The 21194-nt window shown below is 39.9% G+C and overlaps 1 protein-coding gene across 1 annotated transcript; it reads left to right on the top strand.

Annotated features, from left to right (window-relative positions):
• The first annotated feature begins 15911 nt into the window (after positions 1 to 15911).
• LOC119804415 (testis-expressed protein 13D-like) lies at positions 15912 to 18321 on the top strand. Its single transcript, XM_042054351.1, has 4 exons — positions 15912 to 17039; positions 17110 to 17345; positions 17534 to 17727; positions 18278 to 18321. The coding sequence occupies exons 1-4, from the start codon at positions 15912 to 15914 to the stop codon at positions 18319 to 18321; spliced, it is 1602 nt and encodes a 533-aa protein (XP_041910285.1).
• The last annotated feature ends 2873 nt before the right edge of the window (positions 18322 to 21194 follow it).

Here is a 21194-nt window from a genome sequence, read left to right as displayed (position 1 = left end):
ACCCAGGTGTGGTTCAGTAATTGACTGTTCAGTTTCCATGAGTTGGTAGGCTTTCTGGGGGTAGCGTTGTTGTTGAATTCTAATTTTAATCCATGGTGATCCGATAAGACACAGGTGGTTACTAATATTTTTTTGTAACTGTGGAAGTTTGCTTTGTTACCGAGTATATGGTCAATTTTCGAAAAGGTTCCGTGAGCCGCAGAGAAGAAGGTATATTCTTTTCTCTTTGGGTGGAATGTTCTATAGATGTCTGTTAAGTCCATTTGGTTCATTACCTCCATTAAGTCTTTCAATTCTCTGTTAGGTTTCTGTCTTATTGACCTGTCCATTGGTGAGAGAGGAGTGTTGAAGTCTCCTACTATTAATGTGTGTGGTTTGATGGCTGCCTTGAGTTCTAGTAATTTTTCTTTTACATAAGTGGGTGCTTTTATATTAGGGGCATAGATATTCAGGATTGAGACTTCATTCTGATGGATTTTTCCTGTTATGAGTATAAAGTGTCCCTTTCCATATCTTCTGATTGATTTTAGTTTGAAGTCAACTTTGTTAGAAATTAGTATGGCCACACCCACTTGTTTCTTAGGACCATTTGCTTGATAAACCTTTTCCCAACCCTTTACTCTGAGTAGATGTCTGTCTTTGTGGTTGAGGTGTGTTTCTTGTAAACAGCAGAATGTTGGATCCTGTTTTCGTATCCAATCTCTTAGCCTGTGCCTTTTTATAGGTGAATTGAGTCCATTGATATTCAGTGATATTAATGACCAGTGGATGTTAACTCCTGTCATTTTTTTTCTGGTAGTAGAGTTTGTGTGTTACCCTTCTTTGAGTTGTGCTGGTGAAAGGTCGCTAGATGTCTGAGTTATTGTGGGCATTGTTGGACTCCTTGGTTAGTGATTTTCCTTCTATTACTTTCTGCAAGGCTGGATTTGTGGCTATGTATTGTTTAAATCTTTTTTTGTCCTGGAATATCTTGTTTTCTCCATTGATGGTGAATGCAAGCTTTGCTGGGTATAGTAGTCTAGGCTTGCATCCATGTTCCCTTAGTGTCTGTTGCACATCTATCCAAGCTCTTCTGGCTTTCATGGTTTCCATTGAGAAATCAGGTGTAATTCTGATAGGCTTCCCTTTATATGTTACTTGACCTTTTTCCTTTGCAGCTCTTAATATCTGTTCTTTATTCTGTATGTTTTGTGTTTTGATTATTATATGGCGTGGGGATACTTTCTTTTGATCCAGTCTATGTGGTGTTCTGTAGGCTTCTTGTACCTTCATAGGAACATCCTTCTTCAGGTTGGGAAGTTTTCTTCTATAATTTTGTTGAATATGTTTTCTGGGCCTTTGAGTTGTAATTCTTCTCCTTCTTCTACCCCAATTATTCTTAGGTTTGGTCTTTTCATGGTGTCCCAGATTTCCTGGATGTTTTGTGTTAAGAATTTGTTAGATTTGTTTTGTTCTTTAATTTGTGAATTTATTTCCTCTATAGTATCTTCAGAGTCTGAGATTCTTTCTTTCATCTCTTGTATTCGGTTGGAAATACTTGTCTCTGAAGTTTCTGTTCGTTTACTCAGAATTTCCATTTCCAGTCTTCCCTCAGATTGTGTTTTCTTCATTACCTCCATTTCATTTATCAGGTCTTGTACTGTTTCCCTTACCTGTTTGATTGCTTTTTCTTGTTTTCTTGTTTTTCTTTGGTATCTTTGAGAGATTTATTTATTTCGTCTACCTTTTGTTTGTCATCTCCATTTCTTTATGGCAGTTTTTTTACCTCCTGTTTAAGGTCCTCTATTATTTTCATAAAGTACTGTTTAAGGTCGGTTTCTTCTATATCTTCTGGAGTAGGGTGTTCAATTCTTGTTGTTTCGGGATGTCTGGATTCTGGTGATGTCATGTTGCCTTTCATGTTGTTGGAGGAGTTCTTGCATTGGTGCCTGCCCATCTCTTCCTTCAAATGGAACCGAGAGGTGCTTGGTGTCTTAGACCAATCTTTGCTGTGATTGAATCTGGGTGGATCTCCTCAGTGCCAGAGCAGGAGCTATTCCTTGGGGCACAATCTGAAGAAGCCCGCACTCCCTTGCAGGAGTCCTCAGACCTGCCTGGAGGCCAGAGTCTGACCCCTTTGGGTGGATGGCCTTAGTACAGGAGCAGGACACTTGAATACACTAGGGAAGGCTTTGGAGAGGCAGTGACTTGAGAACCAAAGACAAGCCTGCAGCAGGAACTGGGGGAGGGGGCCTGTGCTCTCTTCCAAGGCAGGTTGCCTCAGGGTCGCACACACTCACCAGTCCAGATGCAACTCCACTGCACAGGATCAGGGATTTCTGGCAGCCCAGGGACACCGCCTGGACAAAAAGCCATTATTGGCTAATTCTTACATCTTAATTTAACCCATTTCCATTAATCTGTGTATTGTCACCTGACTGTGGCTTACCGGCAAGATTCTAACCAGCATCCATCCCAGGCAGGAGATCCATGGATTCTTCCTAACTGCGCTCTTCTTCCCAGCCTTTAGTTCTGTCTACTCTACCTACCTAAGTTCTGCCAAGGCAGTTTCTTTATTCAACCAATGAAAGCAACACATAAACAGAAGGACCTCCTACACCCATGATCCTATGGGGACTGGGAGCTCTTCTTCTTCTTCTTCTTCTTCTTCTTCTTCTTCTTCTTCTTCTTCTTCTTCTTCTTCTTCTTCTTCTTCTTCCTCTTCTTCTTTTAGGAAGTCTAACCTCAAACTCACCATCCTCCTCTCCCCGAGTACTGCAATTGCAGGTATACACTAACACTACTTCATCTGGTAAGTACCATCATCTCGTGTTATCTTGCTTAAACATCAGTTGTCTTAAATGTGCTGTGATTTTGAATATGACCACCTTCAGTACCTTTCTAGGGCACAGAAATTATATTGGTAAAGAAACTGAAGAGTATCCTTGCAAGACTGCTGTGGAAAACTATTTAGTAATTTATACATTGTGAACTTACAACTATAAATTTATAGATGTGGAAATCTACTTTTAATTACATGCATAACATAAGAAATGTAAAGTATTGTTAATTGCAACTGTGGTTAATATCAAAAAATTGGTTAATAGTCTAAATGAGTATTTAAAGAGTAAGGTCTTAAACAGTAGTTAAAATGAATGAAATATGCAATCTTTTTCATATTGGCCAATTACTCTTGGGCATGGGGCTTGCCCTGGAGTATGGTTCATATGCCCAGTATTGCTCCATTGGAGAAAACCAAATTTGTTTTGGGATTTTTTTATCTTGTTGTTTTTTATTTGTTTGTTTTATGTCTTGATAGTGAGGACATGAAGTGGCATGGGTAGGTAGGGAGGTGGGGAAGAATTAGGGGAGACTAAATAATATGATCAAGATAGAGTATATGTAAATTAAAAAAATAATTTAAAAGAGAAAAAAGAGTGAAATAACTCAAAAGTTTTCATGGAGAAAGATCTATGTAAAGTGAGAAGTGCTACTATTCATTGTGGTGCTAATATTGCATAAAGCTTAGAGACAAACTCTTTTTTTTTTTTTTTTTTTTTTTTTTTGGTTTTTCGAGACAGGGTTTCTCAGTGGCTTTTGGAGCCTGTCCTGGAACTAGCTCTTGTAGACCGGGCTGGTCTCGAACTCACAGAGATCCGCCTGCCTCTGCCTCCCGAGTGCTGGGATTAAAGGCGTGTGCCACCACCGCCCGGCAGAGACAAACTCTTATGTATGGAAATATATATGGGAAGGTATGTCCCAGTTTGTGGTTCATCTGTAGAAGGAAGGAAAGTTAAAAGGTGACTTTAATTGTATTGTCAACACTAAATAGTTTATAAAGAAAAGGATCAAAAACATTTACAATATTCAGTTTACCACACCTAGCTTTATGATGTTGAGCAAGTTATTTAAATTTTATGAGCCTCCAGTATCTCCATCTATAAAATAGGATAAGTGTAACTTTAGTTCACTGAGTTGTTTTGATGATTAAATGATATGTCTTTTTTGCATAGTAACCACTTAGTAAGCTGCCCCTAATTCCTATTTGTTATGACAAGTGAGAAAAATACCCAAAGTATTTATTCAGTTGTAGCCAAGTAAGTTCAAATGAGAAAAGGTACATTCCAGAGAGAGATACCATCTGGCATTTCAGAGCAGAAAGCCCTCTGGTGAGGGTACGGGATTCTGAGTATGCCTTTGGGCAGAGAAAGCAGAACTGAAAGTTGCTTTTCTATTGTGCTGCCCTTTTAAGAGTGAGATCTGTCTGCTCTGCAGGGCATATGTGAACTTATGTTTATTGGGGTGATGCGTAATGAATTCACTTGCCTGGAACAAGGCACTGTGCTGTCTGCATTCATCAAAGTTTTAGTCAATCCTAACTTTTAAGAGAATGAGGTGGCACCACAAGCAGTTGGCTAGAGCTCAATGTTCCAGAATCTGTCTCCTTAAATCCTCTAGGACATCGTGGAATGTGAGCAGACATGCGACACTGAATGCAAGAACATGTTTGTGGTAGCAGTTGAAAGAAGAAGGCTGAAATTCATGAGTGGATTCAATGTTTGAGTGATGTTACAGACATATTGAATATCTAAGAAGGAGAGGGGGAAAGAAAAGCAGCAAGGATGAAATGCATTTGTCTCTTTTATTCTCTAAAGCTAAGTTTTTTCGCAATCATAGTAATAACTATGCTATCAAAGTGGCCAAACGAAATTGATTGTAAATTTTTCTTGGCTTATAATGTGACATTATGCCACTATCATAAGCTTCTAGCCATGCATTCTGCTTTCATGAAAAAAAATTCAGAGAGCATCATTCTGGTATTTCTGAGAACTGCTAAGGTCCCTCTCCATCATTGGCATTGCTTGGGTCTGCTGTATTGAAAAGGTCACTGTGGGTGCAAAGTACAAGAAAAGAAAGCATATGTACTAAAAGGAGTGAATTTCCCCAAAGCAGCATGGAACCTGTTCCTCCGAACTCAGCATATGTAGCTTATATTTACTATATATGTTTTTTTCTTGATTCAGTTTATCACCTTTGATTGCTGGGAGATTAAATCTGCACAAGCGTAACTACATACTAATATGATGAACTTTAAAATGTTATTTTCCTTTCTTTATCACCAATGATTATCATTTGAAGTTGTTATGAAGGCCTGGTGACGGAGGTTTTAGTAAAATTGAAAGTATATGAACTTACTGAAAATCATGTACAAATAAGCTATGTTTTTAATGTGGTTTCTCAGATTGATTAATTTATGCAATTGGATTGTTCTACTTTCTTGTAAACATACATTCACACTTTGCAAGCTTGCTCACCTGCAAAGTGAAGTGTGCCAGTAGTTTTTATATTAAGGCTTTAACAAGAATGATCTCAGTGAATTTGCTTTTTACGTTCAATTTTTCTCTTATAGGAGGCCATTGAACGTAAAAGGCAAATATCAACACAATGGAAATTGGTTCCACAAGGATCTCAAAGACCAAAAATAGTTAAGTCTTTTTTCTTTTACTTTTTAAAACTTTTTTGTTTTACATACCAATCCCATTTCCCTCTCCCTCCCCTCCTCCTGCTCTCCCTATCTTCCCCCACCCCACCCTCATCTATTCCTTAGAGAGGGTAAGTCCTCCAATGGAGAGTCAACAAAATCTGTCACATCACTTGAGGCAGGACCAAGGACCTCTTCCCTGTGTATAGACTGAGCAAGGTATCTCTCCTTAGGGAATGGGCTCCAAAAAGCCAGTTCATGAATTAGGGATAAATGCTGGTTTTATAGCCAGTGGCCCTACAAACTGCTCAAGGCACACAACTGTCACCTACATTCTGAGGGCCCAGTTCAATCCTATGCAGGTTCCCTAGCTGTCAGTCCAGAGTCAGTGAACCCTCACTAGCTCAGGTTAGATGTTTCTGTGGGTTTACCCATCATGGCCTTGACCCGTTTGCTCATTTTATCGTTCCTTCTTCTCTGTAACTGGACTCCCAGTGCTTAGCTGTTGATCTCTGCATCTGCTTCCATCATTTGCTGGATGAAGGTTCTATGATGACAATTAAGGTAGTCTTTAATCTGATTACAGGGAAGGCCAGTTCAGACACCCTCTCCACTATTGCTAGGAGTCTTAGCTGATGTCATCCTTGTGGATTCCATAATGGCTCCCTCTAACAAGATATTTCTTTCCTTGCTCTCCTATGTCTTTCCCCCAACTCGACTTTCTCTTTCCCTTCTCCTCTTTTCCCTTCCCCACTCCTCTCCCACCCTCCCCCGTCCCACACTCCCACTTTACTTAGTAGATCTTGTTTTTTTAAATCTTAATAATTTAAAATTCAAATTCTATTTAAATATTTTAAACTAAATTCGTTAGACATTTTTACACATGCACACAATGGATTCTAGTTACTTTTATTCAATTTCCCTCTAGATCCCTTTCCTTCTCACTTTTATGCCTTTTGTTTTCTTATACATTGGATTTAGCCAGGGCCGAGTTACTTTGGTTTGGAACTCCTGATGCTCTCACCTGTGGGAACACATCTGATGACAATGACAATGACTGTTTCTGCCCCATAATACACCAATAGCTAACAGTTAAGTAGGGAGGGGTTGGGCCCCACGAGCCCCTCCCCTGGTTCAAGTTTTCCTGATGATGGTCCCAGCACTCTGCTGACTAGGTAGAGGCCAGCACTGCTGCTGTGAGATGCTGCTTCCAATGGCTGTGTCATGCTCAGAGTAGAGCATTTCACAGCCCTTCTCCATAGCTGCTGGGTTTTCATTTTTTTTCACTCCCTTTTCTGTATTTCCTGAGTCTTCCAGGAAGGCGGTATGACTCCCCTGTATTGGGCTCAGTGTTCAATAGTCACTTACTTTCAGCACCCTGAGCAGCTGTGAGTCTCTGTATTCATCATCATTCGCTGCAAAGAGGCTTCTCTGAGTAAGGCTGAGAGTGGTGTTTATATATGGGTATAAACCTAAATATCAGAGAGCAGGTTGATGCATGACATTTCACCCAAATAACAGTAGGAAGATCCTCCCTAAGGACATCTTCAGCTATTGAGTTTGCCATATATGAATACCATATGGAGGGAGCCTTGAATTCATGTGGAAAGCATTTGGCTTTTCCCCTAAGTCATGCCATTATTGTACAAGATGTATACCATCCCGTTCTAAATTTATATATTTTTTATTTTCACTTATGTATTTGTGTGCCTCTGTGTGGGTATACAAAAATAGGGCAGGTGCTCCTGGAGGATCCTTGGAACTGGGGTTACAGGAAGTTGTGAACAACTTGATGTAACTGCTGCGAACAGAAGTCCATTCCTCTACAAGAGCGGTACCGTTCTTAACAGCTAAGCCATCTGTCCAGCCCATCAGTTGGCACATCATGCCTAGAAGGTTAGTATGAAGTTCATAGTGTTCCCAGATGGCTAAGACCATTTGCCACCCTATCTCCCCCAGCAGCATGCAGAGCACCTTCTGGGACTACGAATGTTAACTAGTAGGGTAGAAGTGTCCAGCTCAGTTCTTCCTTGATTCCTCTATATCTTGAGAAGATGGTGTGTGGTATCTTCAGCAACAAGATCCTATTTTTGAAGCTTAAAAAATGTAAAGCTCTTTGACATTTATGTGAAATGTTGTAATTTTAATTTGTAAACAATTTGAAACTGTTATAAAGCTTAGCAATATATGAAATTACTTTCTTTAAAGAAAGTTTCACTAGTTTGGATATGGTAAGATAGGGTTTTTTGTTATTGGTGTTTTTGTTTGCTTTTTTAAAAAAATGTATATCTTCTAAAATTATTTTTATCTGGATTGAAGCTATGACATGGGTTTATCTTTACATTTAGGTATGATTTTTAACCAGGATTATAGTTATCATGAAATAGTCTTTGTTCCATGTCCTTTCTTTCTTTTTGCTAACTTCTGTTTTACTTTTATGTTGACCTCTTTGGCATTTGTAAACACTGATGGAACTGGAGTCTTGTTAGGTGATAAGAATAAAAAGATGAAACAATATCAATTTCTAGTCTCAAAGGATTAAGATTAATTGATGAGATAGAAAAAAAACAATTATATGTCTGGAGAGATGACTCAGTAGCCAAAGTGCCTGCTATGCATACATGGATACCTAAGTTTGAACTCCTAGTCCCCATATGGTCTGGATATGTAACCCATTTATAACCCATTTGACATTTGTGAAAGTACAGAGACAGAATGACCTTTCGGGCTCACTGACCAGACTGTTTAGCCACATCAGTAAGCTCCAGGTTCAGTAAGAAACCTTGTCTCTAAAAATAAGTTGGGCAGTAATTGAACAAGACATTTGATGTCATCTTCTAGCCTCCATAGGCATGTACAGACATGTGCACATATATCCACACACCAATTACTACATACCATATATATAGTATATGTATATATATATAAATAAAATTAATTACTAATTATATTATTGGTGGCATAATGGTAATGAAAGACTTCTAGAAGAGATAGTGGTTGAGGAGGGACAAATAATAGCTGAAAAAGAGATGAAACTAGGTTTATTTGTGGTATTAATGATTGAATGTATGATATCTCCCTTCATATAAAATTTGGCAGGATAGGAAATTCCAGAATGGATAGAAGTGGTCTTTGTATAATCCTGCAAGCATATCAATTCCTCAATTGGGGATGGAGGGTGGGTAAAGAGGAAAGAAATGGCTCTAATCCCAAAAGTAGTCAGGGTTCCCTGCCCTGTGGCAAGTCCAAGGTCCTCCCCCTTCCATCCATGACTAGGAAGGTGCTCACAACTTTAATCCCAGCACCAGGGAGGTGGAGATGGAAAATGATATGGCTGGGTGGAGAGAGGAATCTAAGGCAGGAAGAGACAGGAGCTCAGGATTAATCTGAGGTTTCCTACAGACAGCATTCAGTCTGAGGACTTATAGAGACAAGATACCCCATTTGGTCTGAGGATTTCGTAGAGGTAAGAACTAGTGACTGGCTGCTCTGCTTCTCTGATATTTCAGCTTTCACCCCCTAATATCTGACTCCAGGTTGTTGTTATTAAGATCAATTAGAATTTGCACAACAGTGAACCCTCTTTCATTCACATATGGAAACCATTGTTTTATAACCAAATATCATTCCTTTTTTAAAAATTCTCTTTGGACTCTTGTCAAAAAAATCAACTCATTACAGATGAATGAGTTCAATTTGGGACCTTAAATTCTATCCTATTGATACGTGTCTGTTCTTAGGCCAGCATCACTTTTTGGAGGTTCTAGTGTAGTAATAATTAAAAAGCAAAAATGGGAAAAGCGAGTTATCCAACTGTGTGGATTTTGAGCACTTCATAATCTATGCTATCATTTCCCATACTTCCCTGGTCACCTGGCTAGCTTAGCCCCAAAATAATCATAGAGAAACTGTATTATTTGAAACCCTGGTTGTCCCATTAGTTCTAACTTCTTATTGGCTAACTCTTATATTAATTTAACCCATTTATATTAATCTGTGTATTGCCATGTAGCAGTGGCTTACTGGGGAAAATTTCTAGTGTCTATCTCCAGCGGATCCATGGAGTTTCTCTGACTCTTTCCTTCTCCCAGCATGCCATTTAGTTTTTCCCACCTACCTAAGTTCTGCCCTATCAACAGGCCAAGGCAGTTTAACCAATGAAAGCAACACATAGACAGAAGGACCTCCTACACCACACAGAAAAGTGGAATTGAGTGTTCTGGGCACTTGGACAGAGAAGCCACAATATCACAGCTCACTCTGATATATATATTTGAACGGGGAAGTGAGGTGATTACATACAGCTATACAGAAAGCCATGTTTAGCTAATTTTAGTAGGATAAGTCTCTGTATGGGAGCAGTCTTTAGATTGTAAACGTGTGAGTATGTGCGAGCTTTGTTGAAAAAATTTTCTATACGCAGTGTCAACATTTGCACTCAGACCCAAGGAAGCCTTTTCTGCTCCCATGGGGCTGAGGCCTTGGTTCTTGATATGGCCAAGCCCATGTAAAGCAATGCATGTTCACTAAGGACTTTACTCATTCCCTACAGTTTGTTTCTTTGATCTTCATTTTTGTCATTCCCTTGTATTTTTGTTCTGCTTAGTCTGTTTTGTTGGTGATATTTCCACTGAGATTTTTGTTTCATTGTTTTTTAGCTTCTAAGATTTTTATTGTCTTTAGAATCTGTATCTCCTTTCTGAATATCTTACCTAAGTTGCTTTATAAAAATTTATGTCTCAAATTAACCTCTTTATTTCATCATATTTATTTAAATATTTTTAAATTAAAAATATATTTACATAGAATCAGGTTTCATTCTGCATTTTTCAAACAAAATCTGTTTCAGTTGTTTCTCTTCCTCCTCATCCTCCTTCCTCCTCTGTTCTTTTCCAACTTCACTAGATTCTTTCTGCTTCCATGCCACAGGTGGTCTTTTGTCTTTGTTCCACTTTCTCATCATTTCTGGTTTCCCCCAGTAGTCTTCTATCTACTTTCATAACCCATTTTGTACTACCTTATAAATACATATAAATATTAGAAGTTGTAATCTGCATGTGAGAGAGAACATGAGATTTTTTGTCATCCAGAATCTAGGTTCTCTTTGATTAATTTTTAATGTAAATTTTTGAGTTTATTGTCTGGTATTTTAGAGTTTGGATTCGCTTTTTTAAAGGTTGGTGAATCTTAAGAGGATTCATATGTTTTTCTTTTTATACTTCTTTTGTGTTTATGATTTGTATCTGTCAGGATAGATATCTCTTTCACTTTCAGTTTTATATAGAAGTCTTCTTAATAAGCACCCTGCTCTCAAGGGCTCAAACCCCAATACCACTCAGAGAAGAGTAAATAATAGCATGCAAACATACCAAGTATAGAGACAATAAAAAAGATCACTACCATATTGCCTACAAACATAGAAGTAAACAGGGCAAACTTGATATAGAATAAAGAATGAAGTTAAAATGAATTAAAGTTATACTGGGCTAACTATGAAGTTGTTGCACCAGAATTTGGTTCAACCCGCTCAACATCGTAAACATTCAGAGGCCATTGTAGCTGTAGTTGAAAGATACCATGGCTAGTGATTAAGTCTTGGCCCTGTCCATGTGGGATTGGTTTGGCAAACATGCAAATTTCAGTGTTACAGGATCATGGATGCTTCTACCTACACCTCAAAAGAAACTCCAGGGAGGCCAGGCAATATGTGCAAAGGTAAGTGTCCTTACAAGCAGACTACAAAGAGATTATGTATGTAACTATGAGAGTGAAATTTTAGCTGAAATGGACTTCTCAAAAATAAATGCCAGGAATGTGGAATATCTGCCAAAGATAACTGCAGGCAGGACATAAAACCAGTGTCTGAGAGATGCTAGTGGGTGGCAGCAATCAAAGCCACACTGGTGGAGACTGCCCAACAAGTCCTTAAAAACTTAATGGAGAGTAAGATGTCTTAATTTTTTTTCCATTACCAAACTCATTTTTCTTCAAGAATTTTTTCACAACCCGGTAGATAGATATGTAAAATAGGGATACAAAACCCAAACATTTACTGGTAGTAAATTATAAAGAAATATATTTCAAAACACCTCATTGGTAGAAATATAGATTGAACTAGCTGGGGTCGTCTTCCTGGACACCTGGGAACCCCTCTAGAGTCAAGTCTCTGCCAACCCTAGAATGGCTCCCTTAACTAAGATATATAGTTCCTTATTCCCATATCCACCCTTCCTATACCCCAACCATCCTATTCCCCCAAGCTCTTCCCATCCTCCACTTCACCCTTTTCTCTCCCGATCCCCCCATCCCACCCCACCCCCATGTTCACATTTTTTGTCCGGCAATCTTGTCTACTTCCAATAACCGGGAGGATAACTATATGTTTTTCTTTGGGTTCACCTTCTTATATAGCTTCTCTAGGATTTTTTACGAATTATAGGCTCGATGTCCTTTATTTATGGCTAGAAACCAATTATGAGTGAGTACATCCCATGTTCCTCTTTTCTCAAGGTCCTGATGAGGAGCAAAAGGAGGGAGATCATGAGCAAGGAAGCCAGGACCGCGAGGAGTGCTTTTACCCATTGAGACGGTGGAACAGATCTAACGGGAGACCACTAAGTCCAGTCGGAATGGGACTGATGGAACAGGGGACCAAACCGGACTCTCTGAATGTGGCTGACGGTGGAGGAGGACTGAGAAACCAAGGACAATGGCAATGAACATGAACCCTACAGCATGGACGGGCTCACTGTGAGCCTTGTCAGTTTGGTTGCTCACCTTCCTGGACTTAGGGAGAGCTGGGAGGACCTTGGACTTAACATAGTGAAGGGAACCCTGATGGCTCTTTGTCTTTGGAGAGGGGTGGAGTGGGGGTATGGGTGGAAGGGAGGGGAGGGAAGGGGGAGGAGATGGAAATCTTGAATAAAAAAATGAGAAAAAAAAGAAAAAAAAGAAATATAGATTGATCATTTATTAAAGATGAAAACAAATTTACATAGTAATGAGATGGATATACTTGCTTATTTTTACATGAAGAGTTCAATCTTGATTGAATAGTTGATATTGCAGAATATAGAGCATCTTCAACATTTTTCAGAGTTAATCAGTAGTTTTATAACCATCAATGCTGAGACCACCAATTCACATAAATACATAGTATAAAATAACAGAAATATATTTAGGGCAATTTCAAAATTATTGGAAATTCTGTCCTAATCCCAAGCCAAAATTCAAAGAGTAATTATCTTTATGGAACTCAGAAACTCAAACAGCAATTTTACAATGCAAACATTCTAACACAGTATAATTCTATGATACATTAATACATGTTGAACAATGATATAAGGAAAATATTAAAATTATTAGTTTCCCACAATTAGATCATTATGTTTTTATAAGAAAAGGAAATTTGCATGTTTTTATTTAAAAAGAACAGCATTAAAATGCATAATATAAAGTAGCCTCAAACCTGAGTCTAGGTCATTCAGATAGCAGTTACTGGTGTTCAGTGGCCTAACAGCACATACAGTGAAGCTTACATATTGGGTGTTTAGATGCAACACAGTTGAGTACTCCACAAACACTTTGGATTCATTACAAGTTTAAGTTTGAATGAATATTTTGTCATTGCTTTCAAAACATTTTTACTCTTGTCAAATTTTTCTTCTCTCCCACATTTGATTACATGATCCCATGTAATTCACTGTTTAAGAAGCTGGATCTAAAACAAAGTACAATGATGGTCACGTATGAAATGTTATAATGAAACCCATTATTTTGTATGTTAACTAAAATTAATTAAATATCTATGAGAAATAAAATAAACTATCAAGAATGTATATCAAGAAAAAAATATGTACATTTTCTGTCCTGACCAACTGTTCCAAAATACATGGTGGCTGCTTCCCAGATTACCACATAGAGACTTAATATAAATTATAAATGCTCTGCCAATAGTTCAGTATTATTACTAACTAGCTGTTACATTTTAAGTTAACCCATATTCCTTATTTATGCTCTGTCACTTGGTGGTACCTTTTTTAGCATGGCACATTCATTTTCTGCTTCCTGTGTGTCTGGCTGGTATCTTCTGACTCTGCCATTCTCCTTCCCATCATCCTTAGTTTGGTGGCCCCACGTATACTTCCTGCCTGACTACTGGCCATTCTTTGTTTTATTAAACCAATTTAAGTGACAAATCTTTACAGTGCACAAGAGGATTATTCCACATCATATATATTATATATATATATTATAAGCATATATTAATTTAACAGAAAGCTCCCATATATATATATATATGTGTGTGTGTGTGTGTGTGTGTGTGTGTGTGTGTGTGTGTATGTATGTATGTATATGTGGATATACTATAAGTATATTAAGCTGTTCTACAATAGAGACTTTAATATTTCACTTTTATAGATACAAAGAAAGATTAATCAAAGTGTCAATACTAAATTGGTAGTTTAAAAAATAACCACTTAAAAATAGGCCTAATCAAAAATAAAAATATTTTTCTCAGAAGCACATGAGAGAGGCTTCAGGAAAAATTGGAATTGTTGGGATTATAGTTGTACACCACCACATTTGGCTTAGTGGGAGTGCATAACAAACGAGAGTTCAAGGCTTTCATGGCTCAGTTACTTGCTTTTCTTCCTGAAAGTCAGTCTGAGCTCCTCTGCTCAGGATGAGGAAGGTAATTTGCAGATGTCAAGGCTGACCTTTTGGAAGGATGGAAGCAGTTACTTAGTAAAGAGTCTAAGATGGGGCTGAAGTGCTGGCTTGTGGTAAAGGTGCCGCTGCCAAGACTGATGGCCTGAAGTCCACCCTCAGGATTCCCATGCTAGAAGAGAACTGACTACAGCAAATTGTCCCCTGACCTCCACAAGTGTCTGAACACACACACACACACACACACACACACACACACACACACACACACACACACTTAACAAAGAATTAAAAATATCATTATACAGGGTTGCCATAAGTCTATTGTCATGAAAGTATAAATGTACTTTGAGCATATTCCTTCTTTACTGCTGATTACACTTTTTACTTCCCCTCTCTTATTACTTTTCTTTGTTCTCCAGTTTGGCTTTTACTTTCTTGTCATCTGTACATATGTGATCTCATAGTTATATAGAAGTTAGGATCCACGAATGAGAGAAAACTGTTATTAACATATTTGTTATGGAGCTAGAAAGCTGGCTCTCCAAATAAAGGCACTCACTAAGCAAACCTAGGACCTGAATTTGAGCTTGAGAAACCATGTAAAGGTGGGAGGAGAGAACCAACTCCACAAAATGTCTTCTGACCACCACGTGTGCCCACTCATACATATCACATTTACAGGCACACGAGTACTACTACTAAAGTAAAATTAGAAAAAAGTAAAAAAATGCATATCTGAAAGCATGCGTATAAGTAACAATATATGGACCAAGCAGGTTTTATTTAGGAATATATATGTACATATACAGATATACGTGCTATAACAACTAATGCAAAAAGAGACCATAAATTTGAAAGAGAGTAGGGCTGAGGCGGTATATGGGAGGCTTTGGAGAGAGGGAATGGAGAAATGTAATTATATTATAATTTCAAAAGTTAATAGCAACAACAAAACGTATCTATGTGAGACTGGCTTACTTCATTCACTAACTACAATTTTCTCTGGGTATTGTTTTTGATGAAGGGTTTCACTCCAAATAGTTCAAGCAGCCCAAGAACCCTTTGTACTTTCTGCCTAACCTTCCAGAACACTGGGATTGCAGATGTCAGTCACTAAGCCCATCTTAAAAACACACAAAGCATCAACTATGTGTTGGACCAAAAGCTCTCAATATTTTTACTACACTGGGGATAGAACCCAGGGCCATTGGCTACCAAATCAAGGGCAAGGTCTCCACTATAGGACACACTACAGCAAAACCCAAACCATAATAAAACAGGGCAAGAATAGGAGCTGGGAAATGAGCAGCCCTTATGCACTCATATTCAACTCTAATCCTTGGATATGAATTCTTTTCATTATCTTGGCTGCTTTCTTTCTCAAGCTCCTATTAAGCAAGCCACTGCTGTCTCTGGCACTGCCACCTTACTTGTACTCCCTGTAGGTGGCGCTGTGCCAAGGGGGCGCGCCCTCTAGGAGCCTGCCCCTCTTTGTGATGCTCACATGGGTGACATTCTGTGACATCACCACTACTCTGTCACCTTTGGTATCTAGTCGCCATTACTGTGGTTGCCGTTGTTTTCCTCCTCAATGTTGTCCCGCAGGCTGAGGTGGTGAGAGAATCAACATTGGTTTTTGTGAGACTGGGCAAAGATCGGTCTAGGACTGAGCCAGTGGGAAGAGGGGCACAGATTGGGGATACAGCCTGTATCTGTGACCATTGTTTGGCAGAGACGGAAGTGTGTCAGGCACTAGAGTGACTAAGCCTCATTGGCCATGGCAGTGGACTTGGGGGACCAAGCCAGTGGCTTTAGCCACAGTGAGGTGATTAGATTTATAAACAATGAAATCCTTATGAATGGAGGTGGGCCTGAGTTCTACATGGCTTTCCGCATGCGGCCCTGGAATGAAATAGAAGACCAGCTTTGCACCATTCTGGTTGATCCTCAGGTGCCACGTTCTCTCAAAAGGGCCTGTACCTGGAGTGCTTTGGCCCTGAGTGTGCGAGTAGGTGCGAGGCAGCGTGAGCAGCTGGCTTATATGGTAGGGTTGCCACAAGATTCATTGGGGCAGTGCCCCTCGGCTCCCAGGGCCTCAGTCTCAGAGCTATGGCAGCTGCGTCAACAACGAGAGGAGGCCATCACCCAACTGATTTCCACTCAAGCTGCCCTACAGCAGGCGATGAGGGAATGTGATATGCTGCGCCGGTGGTTGCACCATGAAAGGTTTGCCCAGATGACTCCGCTGGTTCATGATGTAGTGCCTGTAGCCCAGACCCAACAGCTTGGTGCTTCAGTGATGCCCATGAATCCAGATCATGCGAGAGTTATGGGTGCAATGGGTGGGTACAATGACAGGCAGTATTTAGAAGCACAGGTGTCAGCTGCAACAAATGTTTTTTATATGCCAGGAAGCACAAATCCCTGGCCCACAGCCATGCAACCCTCTGTGCCAGTTCCAATGCCATACCAGTTCCCACCACATCCACCATTCCTAGTGGGATCTCCATTCTTGATGCCCTTTTCACCTCCAGTAGTTATGGAAACAGAAGGAGGTGTTGTAGTTCCAGTTCAGATGCCTCCGCCTCCTGTGTATCCATCAAATCCATATGCTGTCCCATGCTCCCAGAATCCCGCTGGTCTATGGGACCAGAGATGCTACATGGCTCCTGAAGGTCCTCCAGTCACCCAGCATCCTGTTCCTCCAGAGGACATCGGAAACTTCAGCCAGGAGGAAGACCCAGAGAAGACCCAGGAAACAGAGAACATGGGAGACAATGGAAGGCACATTGAAGGACAAGATGCACGAAGAACCCAGGAGAGGGCTACCCTTGTGGATATTGAAAATGATAATGAAGAAGGAGAAGAAAATAAAGAGGAGGAAGATGAAGAAGCAACAACACCAGTACCAGCAGAAGCTGAAGCAGCAGCAGCAGCAGCAGCAGCAGCAAATGCTGCTGCTGATGATGATGCAGAAGCAGAAGCAGACGCAGACGCAGACGCAGAAGCAGAAGCAGACGCAGAAGCAGATGCAGACGCAGAAGCAGACGCAGAAGCAGATGCAGAAGCAGATGCAGAAGCAGACGCAGACGCAGAAGCAGATGCAGAAGCAGACGCAGAAGCAGATGCAGAAGCAGACGCAGAAGCGGACACAGAAGCAGACGCAGATGCAGAAGCAGACGCAGATGCAGATGCAGAAGCAGATGCAGAAGCAGATGCAGAAGCAGACGCAGAAGCAGCAGAAGAAAAAGAAAATGAAGAAGAGGCAGCAGCAACATACGATAATACTGTAGAAGCATTGCAGATTCTCCAGCAACGACATATTCCTAAGGAAGGTGAGCTCTATAGCCAAAGTGAAAAGAGTCCCCAGGCATCAGCTCTGGCTCCCGTGGGCTCTAGTAAAAATCAAATCAAAGAAGGTGTAGAAGAGGCCCCGTCAACCCCTGTGTGGGAGAGCTGGAGCCAAGCTGTGAGAGAAAGCCCAAAGAAACAACAGCCTGCGCTGCCGAAGAAGGACAAGAAGCCACAAGTGGAAGCAGCTTCCCAACCCCAGCCTGTCTCAGGCTCTGGGATGAATTGGGTCTGCCCAAGGTGTAAAGCTATCAATTATTCATGGCGCAAAATCTGCTTTAAGTGCAGAAGGTAGGTAAAGGAAACCTGTCTCCTAACAACCCTGCTCCCTGTCAAAAATAACACGCTTTACAGACATAAATTAACCTGTTATTTCTCTACAAAAATATATAAAATATTTTATTTATTGGTTGTTTAGACAAAATTTCTCTGTGTAACAGTTCCTCTGGCTGTCCTGGAACTTGCTTTGTAGACCAGACTGGACTTGAACTCACAGAAGTTGCCTCTTCCTCTGCCTCTTGAGTGCTGGGCTTAAAGGCATGCACCACCATGGCCTGGCCTGTATTTTTTTTTATTACCGTCAAAAATTATCTTGATTATACTGTTCAGTAAGGAAAAGAAAGTTAATATTTTATATTCGTTGGTGTTGCATTTTTAAAATAACAACTATAAAACTAAGAATATCAGTACTATTTTTTAATTTATTTGGGCAAAGTAGGGTTTCTTTTCAATACTGCATTCCTTAAGGCCAAGATTTCTTTTTAACAGTATTTCAATTTTGCAATTTTGCAGGTGGTGAATTTCTGATGACTGTTCCTGACAAGATGAGACATTGAAGAAGTAAAGAAGATGAAGTTATGAAGCCTTTGTTTTTCTTCTCCATTTCTGTTTCCTTCTTAATTCCCTTTTCCTGAAAATACCACACATTGACTAGGAACACTCAAAACTGTAATCTGCATTGAATTTTAGAAATAAAACTTTTTATTGAAAATACTGATTTTCTTTTGTTTGCTTTTTTAGAAAAGTTCATAGGTTAAAGTGGTGTTTAGATAGCGTGTCTCCACAAATTTGCTTGTTGCTGAACAAGCTGAACTTGCTCCATTATAATATCTTCCAAGAGTCAAAAGAAACATCTTAGTTCTCATGGGCTTTATAGTTTGGTGAGACACCCCCCCCCACTAGCTAAAGCAAAGAAAAGTTGAATTATAAGAGAAGAAAAGATTACTGGCACACATTATGGGAACACTGAAGAACAAACTAGTTTTGTTAGAATTTTATTTCTTTACTAGGATGATGGGCTAGCTTAAAAAAGCTTTGCAGGTTGTAATGTTAAATTCAATATGATAACAAATTTGATATATTTCATGTAATTCATGAAACTGTTATGTAGAGACTTCCATAAGTGAATTTGAGTAAACAAACTGTTCTTTTACATGCTCTCATCCCAAGTGAGGTACTACCAGGAAGGAGCCAAGGGTGAGAGTTTGGCTTTGCTGCCAGGCTGAGCTAAAGCAGTCACTTAGTTCCTTGAATTACTCTGTTAACCATATTCTACCTTTCCGGGCTTTCTTTTTCTTCTGCTGCTACTAAAGAGCAACAAAGAGTGTGAACTTTCATGATATGTCTTTTGTATGATTTGTATGTTGGGAAGGGTTGGCTCAGATGGTAGCATCTCAAATCATCTTCCATCCCATTGAGGTGTAGGACATTCAATGTTATGCATGGTTGGGGGACCTTTCTCTTATGATAAAGATCTAGGAATTAGAGGCACTTCTGTGGGGATTCTGGGGGTGGGGTGGGGGAGTGGAAGGCACAAAGGGTGAAAAGAGGGAGTGGGTGGTTCTGCCTAAGTTGGAGCCCAGGAATCTCTGTACTGTTATTTCCCTGGGATTCCCTAATAGCCCATGAACAAAAATTCACTTTCTGCCTGTGGTAGATTGAAAGAAAATGGCCCCTAAGAGAGTGGCACTATTAGGAGGTGTGGCCTTCTTGGAGTAGGTGTGGTCTTGTTGGAGGAAGTGTGTCACCGTAGAAGTAGGCTCTAAGGTCTCATATATGCTCAATATACCACCCACTGTCTCAGGCCACTTCCTGTTGCCTGTGTAAGATGTAGGGCTCTCAGCTGTCTCTCCAACAGCATGTCTGCCTGCATACCACCATACTCCCAACCAAATACTCCCCACCGTGATGAAAATGGACTAAACCTCTGAAACTGTAAGCCGACACCTTAATTAAATGTTTTCCTTTGTAAGACTTGCCACAGCCATGGTGTCTCTTCAAAGCAATAGGAACCTTAACCCAGAGACTGCCTTTCTGTTCTTCAAGGCATTGTCACTAGTTTGTTACCCATAATCCTATCAAGGAGATACACAGTGTCCAACTTCCACTGCACTTCACAATTCCTTCGTGCCTACAAAGCCAGTATCATGTGGGGAACTAACACATTATTTGCCAGGCGCTATCCTCGATGTATAGTTTTGACTCTCTTTGGACTACAGCTTCAGAGTGCTGACACGGAGGAAATATTTCCTTGAAGACTTCAAGTTGACACTCAAAAACACCTAGAACAGGCAAGTTTTATCAAAATCATTTGTGCTTATAGTACCTTGGAAGTTTAGGAATATTGGCACAAATGAGACTTGGGAATATACCAGAATGGTTTTAGATATCAGTAGGTTTTTCAGATCTCAGTGTAGTTGTTTCTTTTGTGGCTTCAAAAGAAACTGCTGTTCATTAGCAAGCATTTAGATTTCTATGAAAGCAATCACTATATACATACTTTTTTGTATATTTTAACTTATTTGTATGGTCTTTGAGGTCTAACTGAGGCTTTCAAATTATGACCTTCTTGGATAGGTACATAACAGACAGTAACAGGTTTTTCTGGAAAGAACCTGGCCTTTGGAATCAGGCATGAGTTGAGATACTTGCTCTATTTCTAGCCACATTGTCTCAAAAAAATTACTGAAGTTTTCTGATCCGCAATGTACTGGCTAATTTTATGTCAACTTGAAACAGGCTACAGTCATCTAAGATGAGGGAACCACAATCAAGAAAATGCCTTTATAAGCTTGGGCTAGCCTCTAGGACATTTTCTTAATTATTGATTGATAAAAGAGTATATACCAATGACATGACTTTTCTTTGATATGGTTAAGGGGAAGGTTTTTTTTAATTGTATCTATAAGAAAGACAGCCAGAGGCATCTGGAAGGCTCCAGAACAGAGAAAGAAAACAGACTGAACATGGTCAACAGACTGGATATGGCTAGGGATATCTGTGAGAGAAGAGAGATTAGCAGGGAATAGACAATAAGGAGAAAACACAATGAGAGAAGCAGAGCCAGGAGTAAAGCTGAGGAGAGAGAGAGAGAGAGAGAGAGAGAGAGAGAGAGAGAGAGAGAGAGAGAGAGAGAGAGAGAGAGAGAGAGAGGAGAGAGAGGAGAGAGAAGAGAGGAGAGAGAGAAGAGAGGAGAGAGAGAAGAGAGGAGTGAGAAGAGAGACAGAGAGAGAGGAGAGAGAGATTAACTTTTCAGATGGGAAGCTAGAGTTTTATTAAAAAATAATACCATGTAAGCTGTTTCAGTGGGTATCCCCATTATGGTCTTGACCTCTTTGCTCATATTCTCATTCCTCCCACTCTTCAACTTGACTTTGGGAGCTCAGTTCAGTGCTCTGCTGTGGATCTCTGCCTCTGCTTCCATCAGTTA

This window comes from Arvicola amphibius, chromosome X (assembly GCF_903992535.2).
Source record: "Arvicola amphibius chromosome X, mArvAmp1.2, whole genome shotgun sequence".
NCBI classification, from domain to species: domain Eukaryota; kingdom Metazoa; phylum Chordata; class Mammalia; order Rodentia; family Cricetidae; genus Arvicola; species Arvicola amphibius.
This window is presented reverse-complemented; position numbering and strand designations above follow the sequence as displayed.

Excerpts from the sequence above, each read along its gene's own strand:
- LOC119804415 (XM_042054351.1), top strand. The coding sequence starts at position 15,912 with ATGGCAGTGGACTTGGGGGACCAAGCCAGTGGCTTTAGCCACAGTGAG. Across the intron at positions 17,346-17,533 it reads ATGCAGAAGCAGATGCAGAA|TAAAAATCAAATCAAAGAAG; the intron begins GCAGATGCAGAA and ends CGTGGGCTCTAG. Across the intron at positions 17,728-18,277 it reads GAATTGGGTCTGCCCAAGGT|GTGGTGAATTTCTGATGACT; the intron begins GTAAAGCTATCA and ends GCAATTTTGCAG.